This window comes from Mirounga angustirostris, unplaced genomic scaffold, assembly GCF_029215605.1.
Source record: "Mirounga angustirostris isolate CCGP_5_RB_7025 unplaced genomic scaffold, mMirAng1.0.hap1 SCAF_17, whole genome shotgun sequence".
In the NCBI taxonomy this organism is placed as follows: Eukaryota; Metazoa; Chordata; class Mammalia; order Carnivora; family Phocidae; genus Mirounga; species Mirounga angustirostris.
In genome coordinates, this window is record NW_026991725.1 from 22,193,405 (window position 1) to 22,206,960 (window position 13,556).

General features: G+C 40.8%; 1 protein-coding gene across 6 annotated transcripts in view; it reads left to right on the forward strand.

Annotated features, from left to right (window-relative positions):
* Positions 1–13,556, forward strand: part of SPOP (speckle type BTB/POZ protein) — a 67,649-nt gene that overhangs the window by 39,420 nt on the left and 14,673 nt on the right. For all 6 annotated transcript variants that reach the window (XM_064583264.1, XM_045889098.3, XM_064583265.1 and 3 more), the window contains 4 exons: positions 7,305–7,448; positions 8,102–8,223; positions 10,653–10,804; positions 10,953–11,080. In XM_064583264.1, coding sequence (XP_064439334.1) covers positions 7,305–7,448; positions 8,102–8,223; positions 10,653–10,804; positions 10,953–11,080 — 546 coding nt within the window. The remainder of the gene's footprint in view (positions 1–7,304; positions 7,449–8,101; positions 8,224–10,652; positions 10,805–10,952; positions 11,081–13,556) is intronic.

The window sequence follows — 13,556 nt, forward strand, 5'->3', positions numbered from 1 at the left end:
ACATTTTGATCTTTGCCAATTCACTTGGTGAATCAGTGTGTGGTTTAATTTGCATTTATCTTATATGAATGAGAGTTGAACATGTTTTCATATATTTCAGAGCCACTGGTATTTACATTTCTCCAAACCATGGGCTGTTCTTCGCCCATTTTTCCATTAGGCTGTTGACTTTTTCTTCTTGATCTTTAGATTCACTTAATACGAAATCCTTTTGTTAAAGAATTTAAAAAAACAAAAACAAATGTCAGTTATATCTCAATAAAGACAAAAGCAGGGCGCCTGGGTGGCTCATCAGTTGGTTAAGCGACTGCCTTCGGCTCAGGTCATGATCCTGGAGTCCCGGGATCGAGTCCCGCATCGGGCTCCCTGCTCAGCAGGGAGTCTGCTTCTCCCTCTGACCCTCCTCCCTCTCATGCTCTCTGTCTCTCATTCTCTCTGTCTCAAATAAATAAATAAAATCTTTAAAAAAAAAAAAAAAGACAAAAGCAGTCATCTTTAACTTGTAAATTTTATAAAGCATGAACCTGATAAGGGATATAAGAGAAACCCCAGTCTTTCCTTTGCTTATTGAGGTCTCTCTTGAGTACCCTTAGTTTCATTTTAAGAAGTGTCTGTAAATTTAAAAAAAAAAAGCTATATTTAGTATTTTGTTAGACTAGATTGAATTGTAATAAGTTTACCTATGACAAATTTTCAAAAGTCATTCAAACCTTGCAACAGAGGAAGTCAGTATGACCTGTAATAATCTATCCGTAGGGTAATGAGAAAGAAGTTACTATCTCACAGACTGTATATTATTGAAGACACTGTAACAGGAGAAATACAAACATTACTTTGAGGTCACATCAGTTTCTCAAAAATGAATATATCCAAGTCTTCCCATAGTTTTGTGGGTTTTTTTTTTTTTTGGTCAGCAATCTTTTTGGCATCTTCTGTTTGGGAAAATGCAACGTCTCTCAGGTTTAAAATAGTTATGACATTGGGATTTTTCCTTACTTGGAAACTGTACAAGGCTTTAAACCAAAAGAAAAAAAAAGTAATAGACTTCTGCAAAGTCCCTAATAAACCATTCTTTTAAGAAGCTATGTTCCCATCCGTCTGGCTTGTGCATGTTTGTGTATTATGTTGAACCACATAAAATTGCCGATGTTTGACTAGTTTTGGCTTACAAAACAGTTTCATGGTTCAGTCTCATATTATCTTCTCAGTCTTATTCCTGTAATTATTTTTTTTTATTCCTGTAATTTTAAGACCGATGGATCTATATGGCTAACTTACAGATATCATGTATATGATAGGCCTGTGTTGGTTGGTGATGTTCTTTTTTTTTTTAATTCTCTGGATGACGGGATTAGATTGAAGATAGAGGAATGCTTATAGGGAATAAAAGAAAGATAAAAAAAGAACTGCAGAAGCTGTCTTTGTAACACTTTTCAGAGAGTGTTGTAGCCTAGCTCTGCATATACTGCAGGTTAAACTATTGGGACATTTCCCTCCATTGTATAGGGAATTCATCTGTCCTCAAAGAATCCTGATTACATAAGAGTTTAGTTCAAATTACTGATTCATGTTTTCAAAATGAAGGAAATTATATCCGGTCTCTTTCCCCTTGTAGAAGGAAGATACACTTGGTACTGGATGAGAACCTTAGTTTTACCAGAGCAGATACTTGAGAGTGCCAGGCTAGGAGTTTTTGGCTTTGTGTGTAACTCATCCAAAAGAACAAATTAATGATTCTCATTACATTGCAAATCTAATATACTCAGCACTGTTCAAAGGCTCTTTTAGAGATGTGTGAGAGAAACAAGCAGAAAAGTTAATGAACTAGAATGCAACTGGATAAATGTTTTCAGTCATCGAAGTATTTTTGCTGAATGCCTTGTTTTAGGCAGGCTCTGCTAGGTGATAAGGGGACACAAAGAAGAAGAGTTGCAAGTTCCTTTTAAAGAGCTTCAAGTCTACTGAAGGCAACAGAAGTGTTCATAGGTGTAAAAGAAGGCAGAAAAGAAGTACACTGTATAAGTTTGGTTGAAAGTATCATGCACGTGCATCATGACAGCATTAAAATATCTTTTTTATTTGTCTACTCTCTAGAGTTTAATGTTCTAGTTAGAAATCATACTATATTGATTGGAGTCTCTTGGCAAAAATAACTTGCAACTTTATGGACTCCTAATACCTATTAAGACACATTCTGTTAGTGATTGCCATTGGTTGCTAACTTGATAACTACCTTCATTGGAATTTGAGCAGTATTATAGTGGACAGATATTCTAAAGTATATTTTTTGGTGTGACGCAAAAGAGGTATCACCTCATGGGTCAGGATTTAATAGCGTAAACAGGAAAATAAATGGTGGTATATCATAGACATGTTCAGCCTCAGAGTTGTCAGCATACTGGGAAGTTTGCTAAGCTTTGGAAAAGAAATTTCTCACTAGACAACTTGGATGGTCTTGTCCTAACTTGTTTGAAGCCAGGGATACTATATTTTGGTGCTAGTTGTCTCCTACAAAGGTTCTCAAATCATGACCCTCAAATAGACCTCCTCTTTTCTGAAATTGTTTTTCTGCTGAGCACCTGCAGCAGTTGGCATGAAGTGCTAGAGAATGTAACCCTAGGCTACTTTGCTGATGAACACTTTGCCCATGGTGCCTGCCATGAGTGAAATTAATTAGACTTGTGCTATCCTAGTCAATTTCCCTCTCAGCAGGTTGTGTGGTTAAAGCTCCTCAAAGTCTGAGGCTCATCTTCCAGTGCTACTAGCTGTTGGGTTAGACATTTCTTTAAAATTGGAATAAAGGTGATATTATTAGAAAAGAAAAGAAAAACCAAAAAGACTTGGCTACAAAATAAATGAGAAGCAAAAAAGATAGAAAAAATGGCCAAGACCAAAGTAGTATTTTTTTTTTCCTGGTTGTAATAATGGACGATGGTTCAGTAACAGCATTTAAGCCATTTTAAAATAAACTGTTTTGGGGCGCCTGGGTGGCTCAGTCATTAAGCAACTGCCTCCGGCTCAGGTCATGATCCCAGGGTCCTGGGATCGAGCCCCGCATCAGGCTCCCTGCTCCGCGGGAAGCCTGCTTCTCCCTCTCCCACTCCCTCTGCTTGTGTTCCCTCTCTCACTATGTCTCTCTCTGTCAAATAAATAAAATCTTTAAAAATTAAAAAAAATAAAATAAACTGTTTTTAGGGCACCTGGGTGGCTCAGTTGGTTAAGCAGCTGCCTTCGGCTCAGGTCATGATCCTGGAGTCCCAGGATCAAGTCCCACATCCAGCTCCCTGCTCAGCAGGGAGTCTGCTTCTCCCTCTGACCCTCCCCCCTCTCATACTCTCTCCCCCCCATTCTCTCTCTCAGATAAATAAAATCTTAAAAAAAAAAAACTGTTTTTAAACTTGTCTTTTTCTTAGGCTTAGAGAATCCTTAAATTAATTGTTAGATAAATATGAAGTATTTTTTAAAACCTCAAAATAAACCCAAATTAGTATTTTATGATCCCTCAGTGTAGAGCTGCACTGCACACCTCCAGAGCCAAATTTTATGCTCTTAACTAATGTGTAAAACTCACATCTTCATTGCCAGTCTGCCCAAAAGATAGTTTTAAGTGGGAATTTTGAAATTTCATTCTGGCTCCTACTGGCAGTAATGGTAACTGGGATTTGTAAAACTGCCTAAGGTGCATTTACTCATTACTAGACAAATAGTTCTTGAGAATGTGTTTTCCATCAAATGGAAGCATACCTCCATCGCAGGTGATCAAGTATAGCATTTGGTTTCTTGAGTATATCGTGGAATCATGAATTGCACAAACCAGGGAGCCCCAAATGCCACTGCATTGCTTAGTTTGTTAGCTTAAGTGAAATAGCATGTGTGTGTATAAAACTGTTAACTCCCATCTGTGATTATATGGGATGCTTTAGTTGTAAATGTCTGTAGGATAGTGTTTAAAACCAGTGGGGACTCTGGTAATACCAATGGTATTACTCTGTGGGGATACAACTGTATCTTATTGATCCCCTTCCATGCTTATTACTTAAGTTGCCAGTGAATGTGTGTGTAAGTTGAGTGATCTTTTTTGTTCATTTATACCTCTTTCTACAAAGGATTTGGGGTGGTTTCCAGAAGTACTTAACATATAAAAGAGTAAACAGTTGAGGGAATTATAGCAAAGTGAGTAACAGTGTTAAGAAAATAATAAAGCTGGGCGCCTGGGTGGCTCAGTCATTAAGCGTCTGCCTTGGGCTCAGGTCGTGATCCCAGAGTCCTGGGATTGAGTCCCACATCAGGCTCCCTGCTCAGCAGGAAGCCCGCTTGTCCTCCCACTCCCCCTGCTTGTGTTCCTGCTCTCGCTATCTCTCTGTCAAATAAATAAATAAAATCTTAAAATAATAATAATAATAATAAAGCTGGGGCGCCTGGGTGGCTCAGTCGCTTAAGCATCTGACTCTTGATTTCAGCTCAGGTCATGATCTCAGGGTCGTGGGATCAAGCTGTGCATCGGGCTCTGCCCTCAGCAAGGAGTCTGCTTATCCCTCTCCTTCTGCTCCTCCTCCTGCTCTCACTCTCTCTAAAATAAATGAATAAATAAAAATAAAAAATAATAATAAAGCTGTTATAGAATGATCATGTGATTCTAGAGTTTTAGGAGATAGCTTACAAATACGTCTCAGGGCTTCCTAGTAACCAGGCAAAGAGGACGACATGATCAGTTATATTCATATTGTCTGTGCACAGCTGGAAACAAACCAAGTGTTCAGGAACGAAATTTCTCCCTTAGTGAAGCCAGTGTTTGATGTAATGGAATACGTCCTTACACTATTCTTACAATATATTTTTTATTTTTATTTTTTTAAAGATTTTTATTTATTTATTGAGAGAGATAATGATAGAGAGCATGAGAGGGGGGAGAGTCAGAGGAAGAAGCAGACTCCCTGCTGAGGAGGGAGCCCGATGCGGGACTCGATCCCGGGACTCCAGGATCATGACCTGAGCCGAAGGCAGCTGCTTAAACAACTGAGCCACCCCGGCGCCCTACAATATATTCTTTAAAATAAAGCAGAACAGTAGGAAAAATGGTATATACTCAAGTGGATATCATCCCAAATTAAAGATATATATATTTCCATATTTGCTTCAGACCATCCTCATTTGGAAAGAAACAGGAGAGAGCAACTTGTGATCTCTTATATCCTTGTCCTGGCCTCATTCTTCTCCCCTGCTCTCCCATTGTGAATCTGATGTATAGCTTGTCAGTGTGTTTTTTGTTTTTTGTTTTTTTACTTCTACTGAATGCATATATCATATCTGTAAATAATATATAAATCTTAAATTTGCATAAATCAGGTACTGCACATGACATTCCAGAACTTGCTTTTGTTCATTACCATTGTGTTTGATCTCATCTCCATGGTGCTGCAGATCTAGTTCATTAATTTTAAATCCTGAAATATAGTTTTCCATTATATGGAAATAACCCAATTTAGTTTTCTGTTTCCCTCCTAATGGATTTTTGGTTTGTTTCTAGTGTTTCACTGTTATGAACACTGCCACACTGAGCAGCCCTCTCTGTGTCTTCTTCTGCCCACGTGCAGGGTTTCTCTAGGGCAGTGGTTCTTAAAATGTGGTGCCAGGACCTGCACATCAAGGTCACTTGGGAACTTGTTAGAAATGCAGATTTGTGGGCCTAGCTTAGATCTCTGAATCAGAAATTTTGGGGATGGTGGCCAGCAGGTGATTCTGATGCACACTGAAGTTTGAGAAACCCCTACACTATTACACTAGTAATAGTTAGTTACTATTACTAACTGTAGTAATTCTACAGTTAAAGTAGAATTACTAAGTCTTAGGGTGCATGTATAGTCAACGTACTGCATACAGGAAGTTCCTGTCCAAAAATACATCCTAGATTATGGTCTTACCAGCAGTGTAGGAGAGGCCCCATGTCCCCCTACATGGCATGGTTGATTTTTTTTCTTGCTGGTTTGAAAGATGTAAAACTTTAAGAGCTATTTTATTTCCTTTTTTGTGAACAATATTTTTACAGGGTAGTTGGCCTTTTTCTTATGAATTTTGTAGAAAACTTACATATCAATTTATAAATTATCCCCTCATTATGCATTGCAAGCTTTTTTTTTTTTTCCAGTTTGTTTTTTTGGCTTTGTTTATGGTACTTAAAAATTGTAACCAGATTCACCAATGTTTTGAATGGCTTTGTGTTTAGAAAGGCGTTGGAGAGGGGCGCCTGGGTGGCTCAGTCGTCAAGCGTCTGCCTTTGGCTCAGGTCATGATCCCAGGGTGTTGGGATCAAGCCCCACATCTGGCTCCCTGCTCCGCGGGAAGCCTGCTTCTCCCTCTCCCACTCCCCCTGCTTGTGTTCCCTCTCTCACTGTCTCTCTCTGTCAAAAAATAAATAAAATCTTCAAAAAAAAAAAGAAAAAAGAAAGGCCTTGGAGAGGAGAAGTTGGACTTGGATTTGATTTGCTGCTGGGACATCCTGTTGAGATGTACAGCAGTTATTTGAAGGTGGTCTGAGGCTTATGAGACAGGTCACAGAGATTTGGGAGTCATTTGTATAAAGGCAAAACTTTGACACTGGGGGTGGATAAACTGAAAGAGAATGTAGTTTGAGAAAATGATGGAAAATTCAACCACGGGAACGACACTGGAGAAAGAGAATCCAGTAAGAGAGATTGAGGAATGATCAGAGAACAGAACAAGAAGAAGAATCTGGAAAATTGGATAGTGATGGAGCATGTAAGCGAGGAGATCTCTTGTGCTGCAGAGAAAGGGACACATCTAAGAAAGCGGTGAATGTTGCCCTTCAAGAGAGCAGCCAGCACTGAGTTGAAGAATAGACTTCTCCTAAGAAGTCTGCACTGAAATGTAGGAGGAGATGAGATGGTAGTTAGAGAGGTAACAAGCTCATTTTCTTTTAGGAGTGGAATATTTGTGCCCCCGAGAAAGGGGCCAGTGGCAGAGTTGTATGTGGGGTTCACTATGCTGTCTCCTCTTTGGCAGCCTTTTCATGGATGTACTTTATATGCCCTTTGAGGAAATTCATTTGGTAAGATAATATTAAGAATTGGGCAGAGGATGGAAGTAGGGTGATAGAATTGTGACTAGGAGGCTACTTTCGAGTAGGTGGTCTTCTCTGACGTTAACATTGAATACTAAGGAGCCATTTGAATGATAAGGTAGAGCATTCCAGGCAGGAGACACAGTTTCCAGTCTGCAAGGTCAAATGGAAATAGGATAGTATACCATTAATCTAATAAAATCCTCATGCTTCTTGGGTCAATCAGGGTGAAGAGAGAACAGAAATCTTTGTCCGCTGCCTTTGGAGATCTTGTTTAACCTTCAAACTGGCGATGTCAAGGGTTCCAAGTCCTCCACCTCCGGCAGAAATGTCGAGTGGCCCTGTAGCTGAGAGCTGGTGCTACACACAGGTAAGTTCATGGTTTCACCCTGTAAATCCTGTATCTTGGGAGGATTTTGGTGAATGAAAAGAATAAGATTTCTTCATTAGGTTTCCTGCTTTCTCTAGGACATAACTGTCAAAGAGCAGATAAAGTACTTGTCAGCTTTCCATTCCTTGGTTATCCACATGGCATCTGAATGTACTAGGCTGGTGTTTTTCATTGGAGGTTGAAGTGGGAGGGATCTTTGAAACTAGATCCACTTATAGCCACCTTAATGGAAATGTGTTCCTCTTTGGGCAACTCACAGGAAACCAGGTTTGAGATTTGCAACCCCAAGCAGTGGCATCAGCATCTCAATTGTCAAACGGTGCTCTGCGCAGAGGCTTGTTTTAGGTACAGCTTTATTATCTGCTTGCCCACCCCTGCCCATGTTTTTCTCACTTTCCACCCAGTGTTTCTCAGAAGTGGAAAAATGTTATGAAAGCAGTTGGTCACTGTGAGATTTCTTAAAATGTGGGTGAGGGACAGAAAAAGCTGAGCCTCCATGCCGCCCAGACAGGGCTGTCTTACTATGGGACTCACGCAGACAGAGGGAGGAAGGGAAATGATTATTTGATCTGCAGCCTGTTTTTCAGGTTGCCCACTTCCTATTTAATTGCTTCTTGGTTTTCTGTTAACAGATCAAGGTAGTGAAATTCTCCTACATGTGGACCATCAATAACTTTAGCTTTTGCCGGGAGGAAATGGGTGAAGTCATTAAAAGTTCAACCTTTTCATCAGGAGCCAATGATAAACTGAAATGGTGAGGAAGACTATATCTAGCTGTAAAAATTTTTCTAAAAGTTGCCTGTTTTGCTTGGTTTTATGACAGAGCCTGACTAGAACGTAAGATCCTTGAACGCAGAGACTTCGTTTTGTTCTTCACATATTCTCCAGTGCCTAGAACTGCCTGGCACACGATGGTGTTCACTGTAAAAATATATTTTTAAAGATTTATTTATTTATTTACTTATTTACTTATTTGATTGAGAGAGAAAGAGAGCACAAGCGGAGGGAGAGAGAGAATCCTCAAGCAGATGCCTCACTGAGCACAGAGCCTGACTCAGGGCTCGATCCCAGGACCCCAAGATAATGACCTGAGCCGAAATCAAGAGTCGGCCACTTAACCGACTGAGCCACCCAGGCACCCTCACTGTATATTTGTTGAATTAATTCAGTGAGTGTGTCAGGTCAGGAATCAGCAAACTCAAATGGCTGTAGGGTAATATAAATGAGTACAGAGGGCCAGTGTTGTAAATGATATTCATACCTGGTATGAGTGTTGAGTGACCTTCTGAAAGGGGTGGTGGCTGCTCAGCGCCATAGCTGTGTGTGAATAAGGGCTGACCATCGTCATATTTGCTGATTTTTTAAGAAAAGCAAGAAATTTAGATTTTAGCATAAAAATCTCAACTTTTAAATTGCCTGCTTTTCAACAATGAAGGAGATTTATTTGCTTATGTAACCGGAATGCCCAGGGTGTAGGATGGTTTTTTGTTTTGTTTTTGTTTGTTTTTTTGTAGGATGGTTTTGAAGGTAGTGTGATCCAGCAGCCCGGTGGTGAGATTGAGGACCCCATCTCTCTCTGTTCTCTGCACTGTTGGACATCTCAAGTCTAGCTTCCCTTGTGGTTAAAGGATGACTGGCAGTAGCAATGGGTGTAATCCACTACCATCCAACAGAAGTCTTTGAACTTTCTCTGAATTAACTCTGTGGCCAAGAATATGTCCTACATGCACTGACTGGTTTAGGTTTGGGTTCCCTCCATTAATCTCTACAGCAAGGGGAATATGATCTGAGAGTGGGGGTCAGTCCCATCCAAACTGTGCATCCCCTTGAAGAGGAGCTGGCAGTTAAGGATACAACAATATCTTTGCTGCCAAGAACAGAACACATGTGTGTCAGCCACCCAGTTTTGATCTCCGATAACCCGCTGAAGAGTTAAACCACTCTCTTTCCCTTTAGTATTTGTTGGCTGTGTGCATTAAGCAGTGTATTACTAGGTGCTGAGAGAATGCTTTATTCTTAGGCATTTCATTTCTTTATTTATTTAAGAAAGAGGAGAGCATGAGCGAGCAGGGGGTGAGGGGAGGGGGGCAGGGGGAGTGGGAGAGAGAAAATCTTAAGCAGGCTCCATGCCCAGCACAGAGCCCAGCGTGGGGCTCTATCTCATGACCCTGAGATCATGACCTGAGCTGAAATCAAGAGTCAGACTATTAACTGAGTGAGCCACACAAGCGCCCCACTTAGGCATTGTATTCAAATTCACATCTTGAGCACAATGTATATGGTATATGCACTTCCGGGAGAGGCACTGGATTGGACCACCTGTTCGAGAGAGGTGCCGTAACACTGGCAAGGCCTAAGGATACGTATGGCCTATGTATTATATGTGGTAGAAGTAGTGTGAACCACATGCAGTTCAACTAATGACATTTACAACTTAACTCAATTGAACCTATTAAATCTGTCTGAAATTTGTTTTGATTCATTGGCAACAGATTGTCATCTCTGACTCCATTTGGAAACCTAGCTTGGAACTCTGTCCTGTGTAATGGGAGTTTACTTTTTTGTCTGTGCTTCCTCCATACTGCCTTCTTTATTTCAATCTTAGGATATTATTGCCAGATTGATAAAATATCTGTAAAAGATTATGTAGTATTCACATATTTCTCTGGAATATTTTTTCTCTCCCAAGGTGATATTAAAGGGTTTAACGACACTTTTTTTAGGGGTGGAGGGGCAGAGGGAGAGGGAGGATCTTAAGCATGCTCCACACCCAGCGCAGAGCCTGATGGAAGGCTTGATCTCACAACCCTGAGATCATGACCTGAGCTGAAATCAAGAGTCGGGCACTTAACTGACTGAGCCACCCGTGTGCCCCCAACATTTTGTTTTCATGGTTTCATTATAATCCTGACAAAAGAAGGGGCTGCCTTTCTGAGATTGAGGATTAGAACAGAGTGGAAATAGGCTCAATTTTAAAATATTTTACAGGGAGAAAGAGTGATTTAGGAGATTATGAGGAAGGAGGCAGAGATGTAAGCATCTCCTGCTATGGGGCCTGGATTGGTTTTCTTAACATCTTCCTCTCTTGGGAAATAGATGTTCTGTTTCTCCTGTCACTTCACAAAGCCTATAAACGTGAATGCTTCCAACATTTTTTTTTTTTCCCCTATCTGTTTTGGGCAGGTGTCTGCGAGTAAACCCAAAAGGACTAGATGAAGAAAGCAAAGATTATCTGTCACTTTACCTGTTACTGGTCAGCTGTCCAAAGAGTGAAGTTCGGGCAAAATTCAAATTCTCCATCCTGAATGCCAAGGGAGAAGAAACCAAAGCTATGGGTAAATGTTCCCGTCTTCATTCCACTCTTAATTTTCACACCAAGCAACTTCATATGCAGACAAGTTATGGATTTGATCTGGGTGGTTTTGTTTTGTTTTGTTTTTTTAGTAAATCTAAATATGACTTTTTTTTTTTTTTTCATTCCAGAGAGTCAGCGGGCATATAGGTTTGTGCAAGGCAAAGACTGGGGATTCAAAAAATTCATCCGTAGAGATTTTCTCTTGGATGAGGCGAACGGGCTTCTCCCTGATGACAAGCTTACCCTCTTCTGTGAGGTGAGTCCTTTACCCCAAGGTGAGACTGGCAATTCCCAAACCTGATGGGTATCGGTAGACTTAATTACATTGTGTCAGGGATAGGGAGTGAGAAAAATCCCCGAGTGGAGTGGTACTGCACAAATGTGATTTCTATGATTGAAACTGTGTCACGATTTCAGGCTTGTTGGGCACTCCACCTTTCTGCTTGTTACCGTTCTTAAAAACAAAGATTGTGCACTATCTTGGTATGAGCGATTTTTTACTTGCTTGGGTCAGGATTCTGGCTTTTTCATTGGGGGTGTTCTCAGGTAGCATGTGGACAGACTGGCACTGCAAGCTGAGGAGAATGGCCAGCAACTCGCTATGTGGATCTGTCCCTTAAACTTTCTGACTTCTGAAGTATGAGGTCCACTTGTGTTTGACTGCAGATCATTTTCCTTTTCTGCTTTACTAGATGACTCTTACCAGGAGTTGAGTTTATCCAGTTTGTCTTGCTGGAGTAGTTGTGAAACAATGGAGAGAACCATTTTTTCTAGAGTGAAGGGTGGGTAAAGCTCTCTAACTTGTGCTTAGCTAGGAGGGTTATCTGTCGTCAGCCAGGAGAGTATTTCTCTCACCAGTGACCTAAGCCTGTCTGGGGTTACAGGAGAAGCCTTGAAGTATTCCCAAGAGTGAGTTGGAAAGTGGCTTATTTAATGGGTATATATATTCTAATCAGTCACTTCATGCCATTATCATTTACAAATACTCATAAGCTCACAGTGTAATAAATGAATAAAACCTCCAGTCCGATGGGAAATTTGTGCTCCCTATACTTTGTATGGTCAAGAACCACTTCCTGAGCAGCACCACTTGAGAGTGACCACTGTGTTTTCATGGGGAGGGTGCAAGCAAGCTCCCCAACTACCGGTGTGTTCTGCCAAATAATGGGCTCATGCTGTGAGTAAATGACAGTTCCAAAGGCTTACTGCCACCTGGGCAGCAGAGCAGGGTGTCCCTTAGGGATCTTGTCCTTTCACGGAAGAGGCCTAGCCAGCAGTAGCTGGCTTCTCTCCCCAGTCACAGCTCATTGAATATTTCTGCAGAATAGTTGCTGGGGGTTAGACAGGTCTGGATGCACAGTTTATTAAAGTACTACACCGAATACATAGAATAGTTACATAATAGCTACCTCCTTTTCTTTTTTGTTGTGAAGTAAAAGAAGGAAATACTAGAGTGATGGCATCTCTATAAATATATTAAATGTTGTAGTTGTTTTTGTCTGTGAACTTGCGTTTGGAATTCCATGTAAGTCCTACTAGTTACAGATCATACTCAGTTGCCCAAGTGAAGAAATGAGAACAACTAGTTGGTTTCGTGTGAGGTTCGATGAAAACTTAAGACCATCAATTTAATCTTCACCTACCTTAGAGACCTGTATTTCAGAAAGATTTAAAAATAGTGGAAAATTCTAATTTCTGCTGGAAATGAAAACCAGTCTTTGAACTGTTCTCAAGGAAGAGAAATTTCCTCTAAATACTGCCTCTGGTGTTTTAGGCAAAGTATTCACCTTTATTGCCGCATTTTCCAGTCCACAGTGGGCCCAGCCTTTTCTCCCATGATCCCCCTTCCGCCCCCTCCCCCCAGCCCATTCCAGCTGCTCCAGCCCCTGTCCTGACATTCTTGATTTGGGAACTGATTGGCCTGCCCTCACTTGGCAGTCTCTCATCCTGTGGCTAAGTCCAAGGCTTCGCTTCCCCGTATGAAATTCTCTGAGGAGAAATCCTGTGGTTAAGTTTAGATTTGTCTTGCTGACTTAGAAGGGAAGTGAGATGACACTTTGGAAGTGAGGAGATGTTGAACAGGGAAGCGTCTGCTGAGTTCTGCTGATGCCGTCGGTTTCTTCCCATCGAACCAGGTGTGCCATCTGTTCCTATCACACTTCTCTCTTGGCCACAGGTGCTGAGTGTTGCTTCTCATACTTGGGCTTGTGCCTAGTGAGACTCGTTTCTGTTCCAAGGCTCTCTGTGGACTTAGTAGCATTCAGCATTGCAAGACGGTTGCGTGGGGGCGTGTGTTGGATGTGTGGGTTTTAAAAATGTCTGCAGCTCATCTAAGTTCTTAGCGTTTTTCAAAGCTAGATCATTCTGTGTTGCACATTCTGTCCTTTTGACCTGTTGCTCCCTTCTGTCAGTGGATTATTTATAAATAAGTATTTTACTTCATATTTCTATTTTATATATTACTGGTTTAGCTAGTGGGGTTTTTTTATTATTATTATTATTCAGAGGCTTTTATGAAGTTGATGTCCACATACAAATTTACGTGATGAGTCCTCCACTGCTCTGTTCCGCATTCAGCCTTTGGCCCGGTCACTTCCATCCTATCTGCCAATGGATTATTTATAAACAAGTTTATTGCATCTTGATAAAAAAGAACATTGTTCTATGGATTCTTTTGGCTGTTCCTAGAGGCCACAGGAAGGAATCCTAATGTGAAAGACTGAGAATCACTT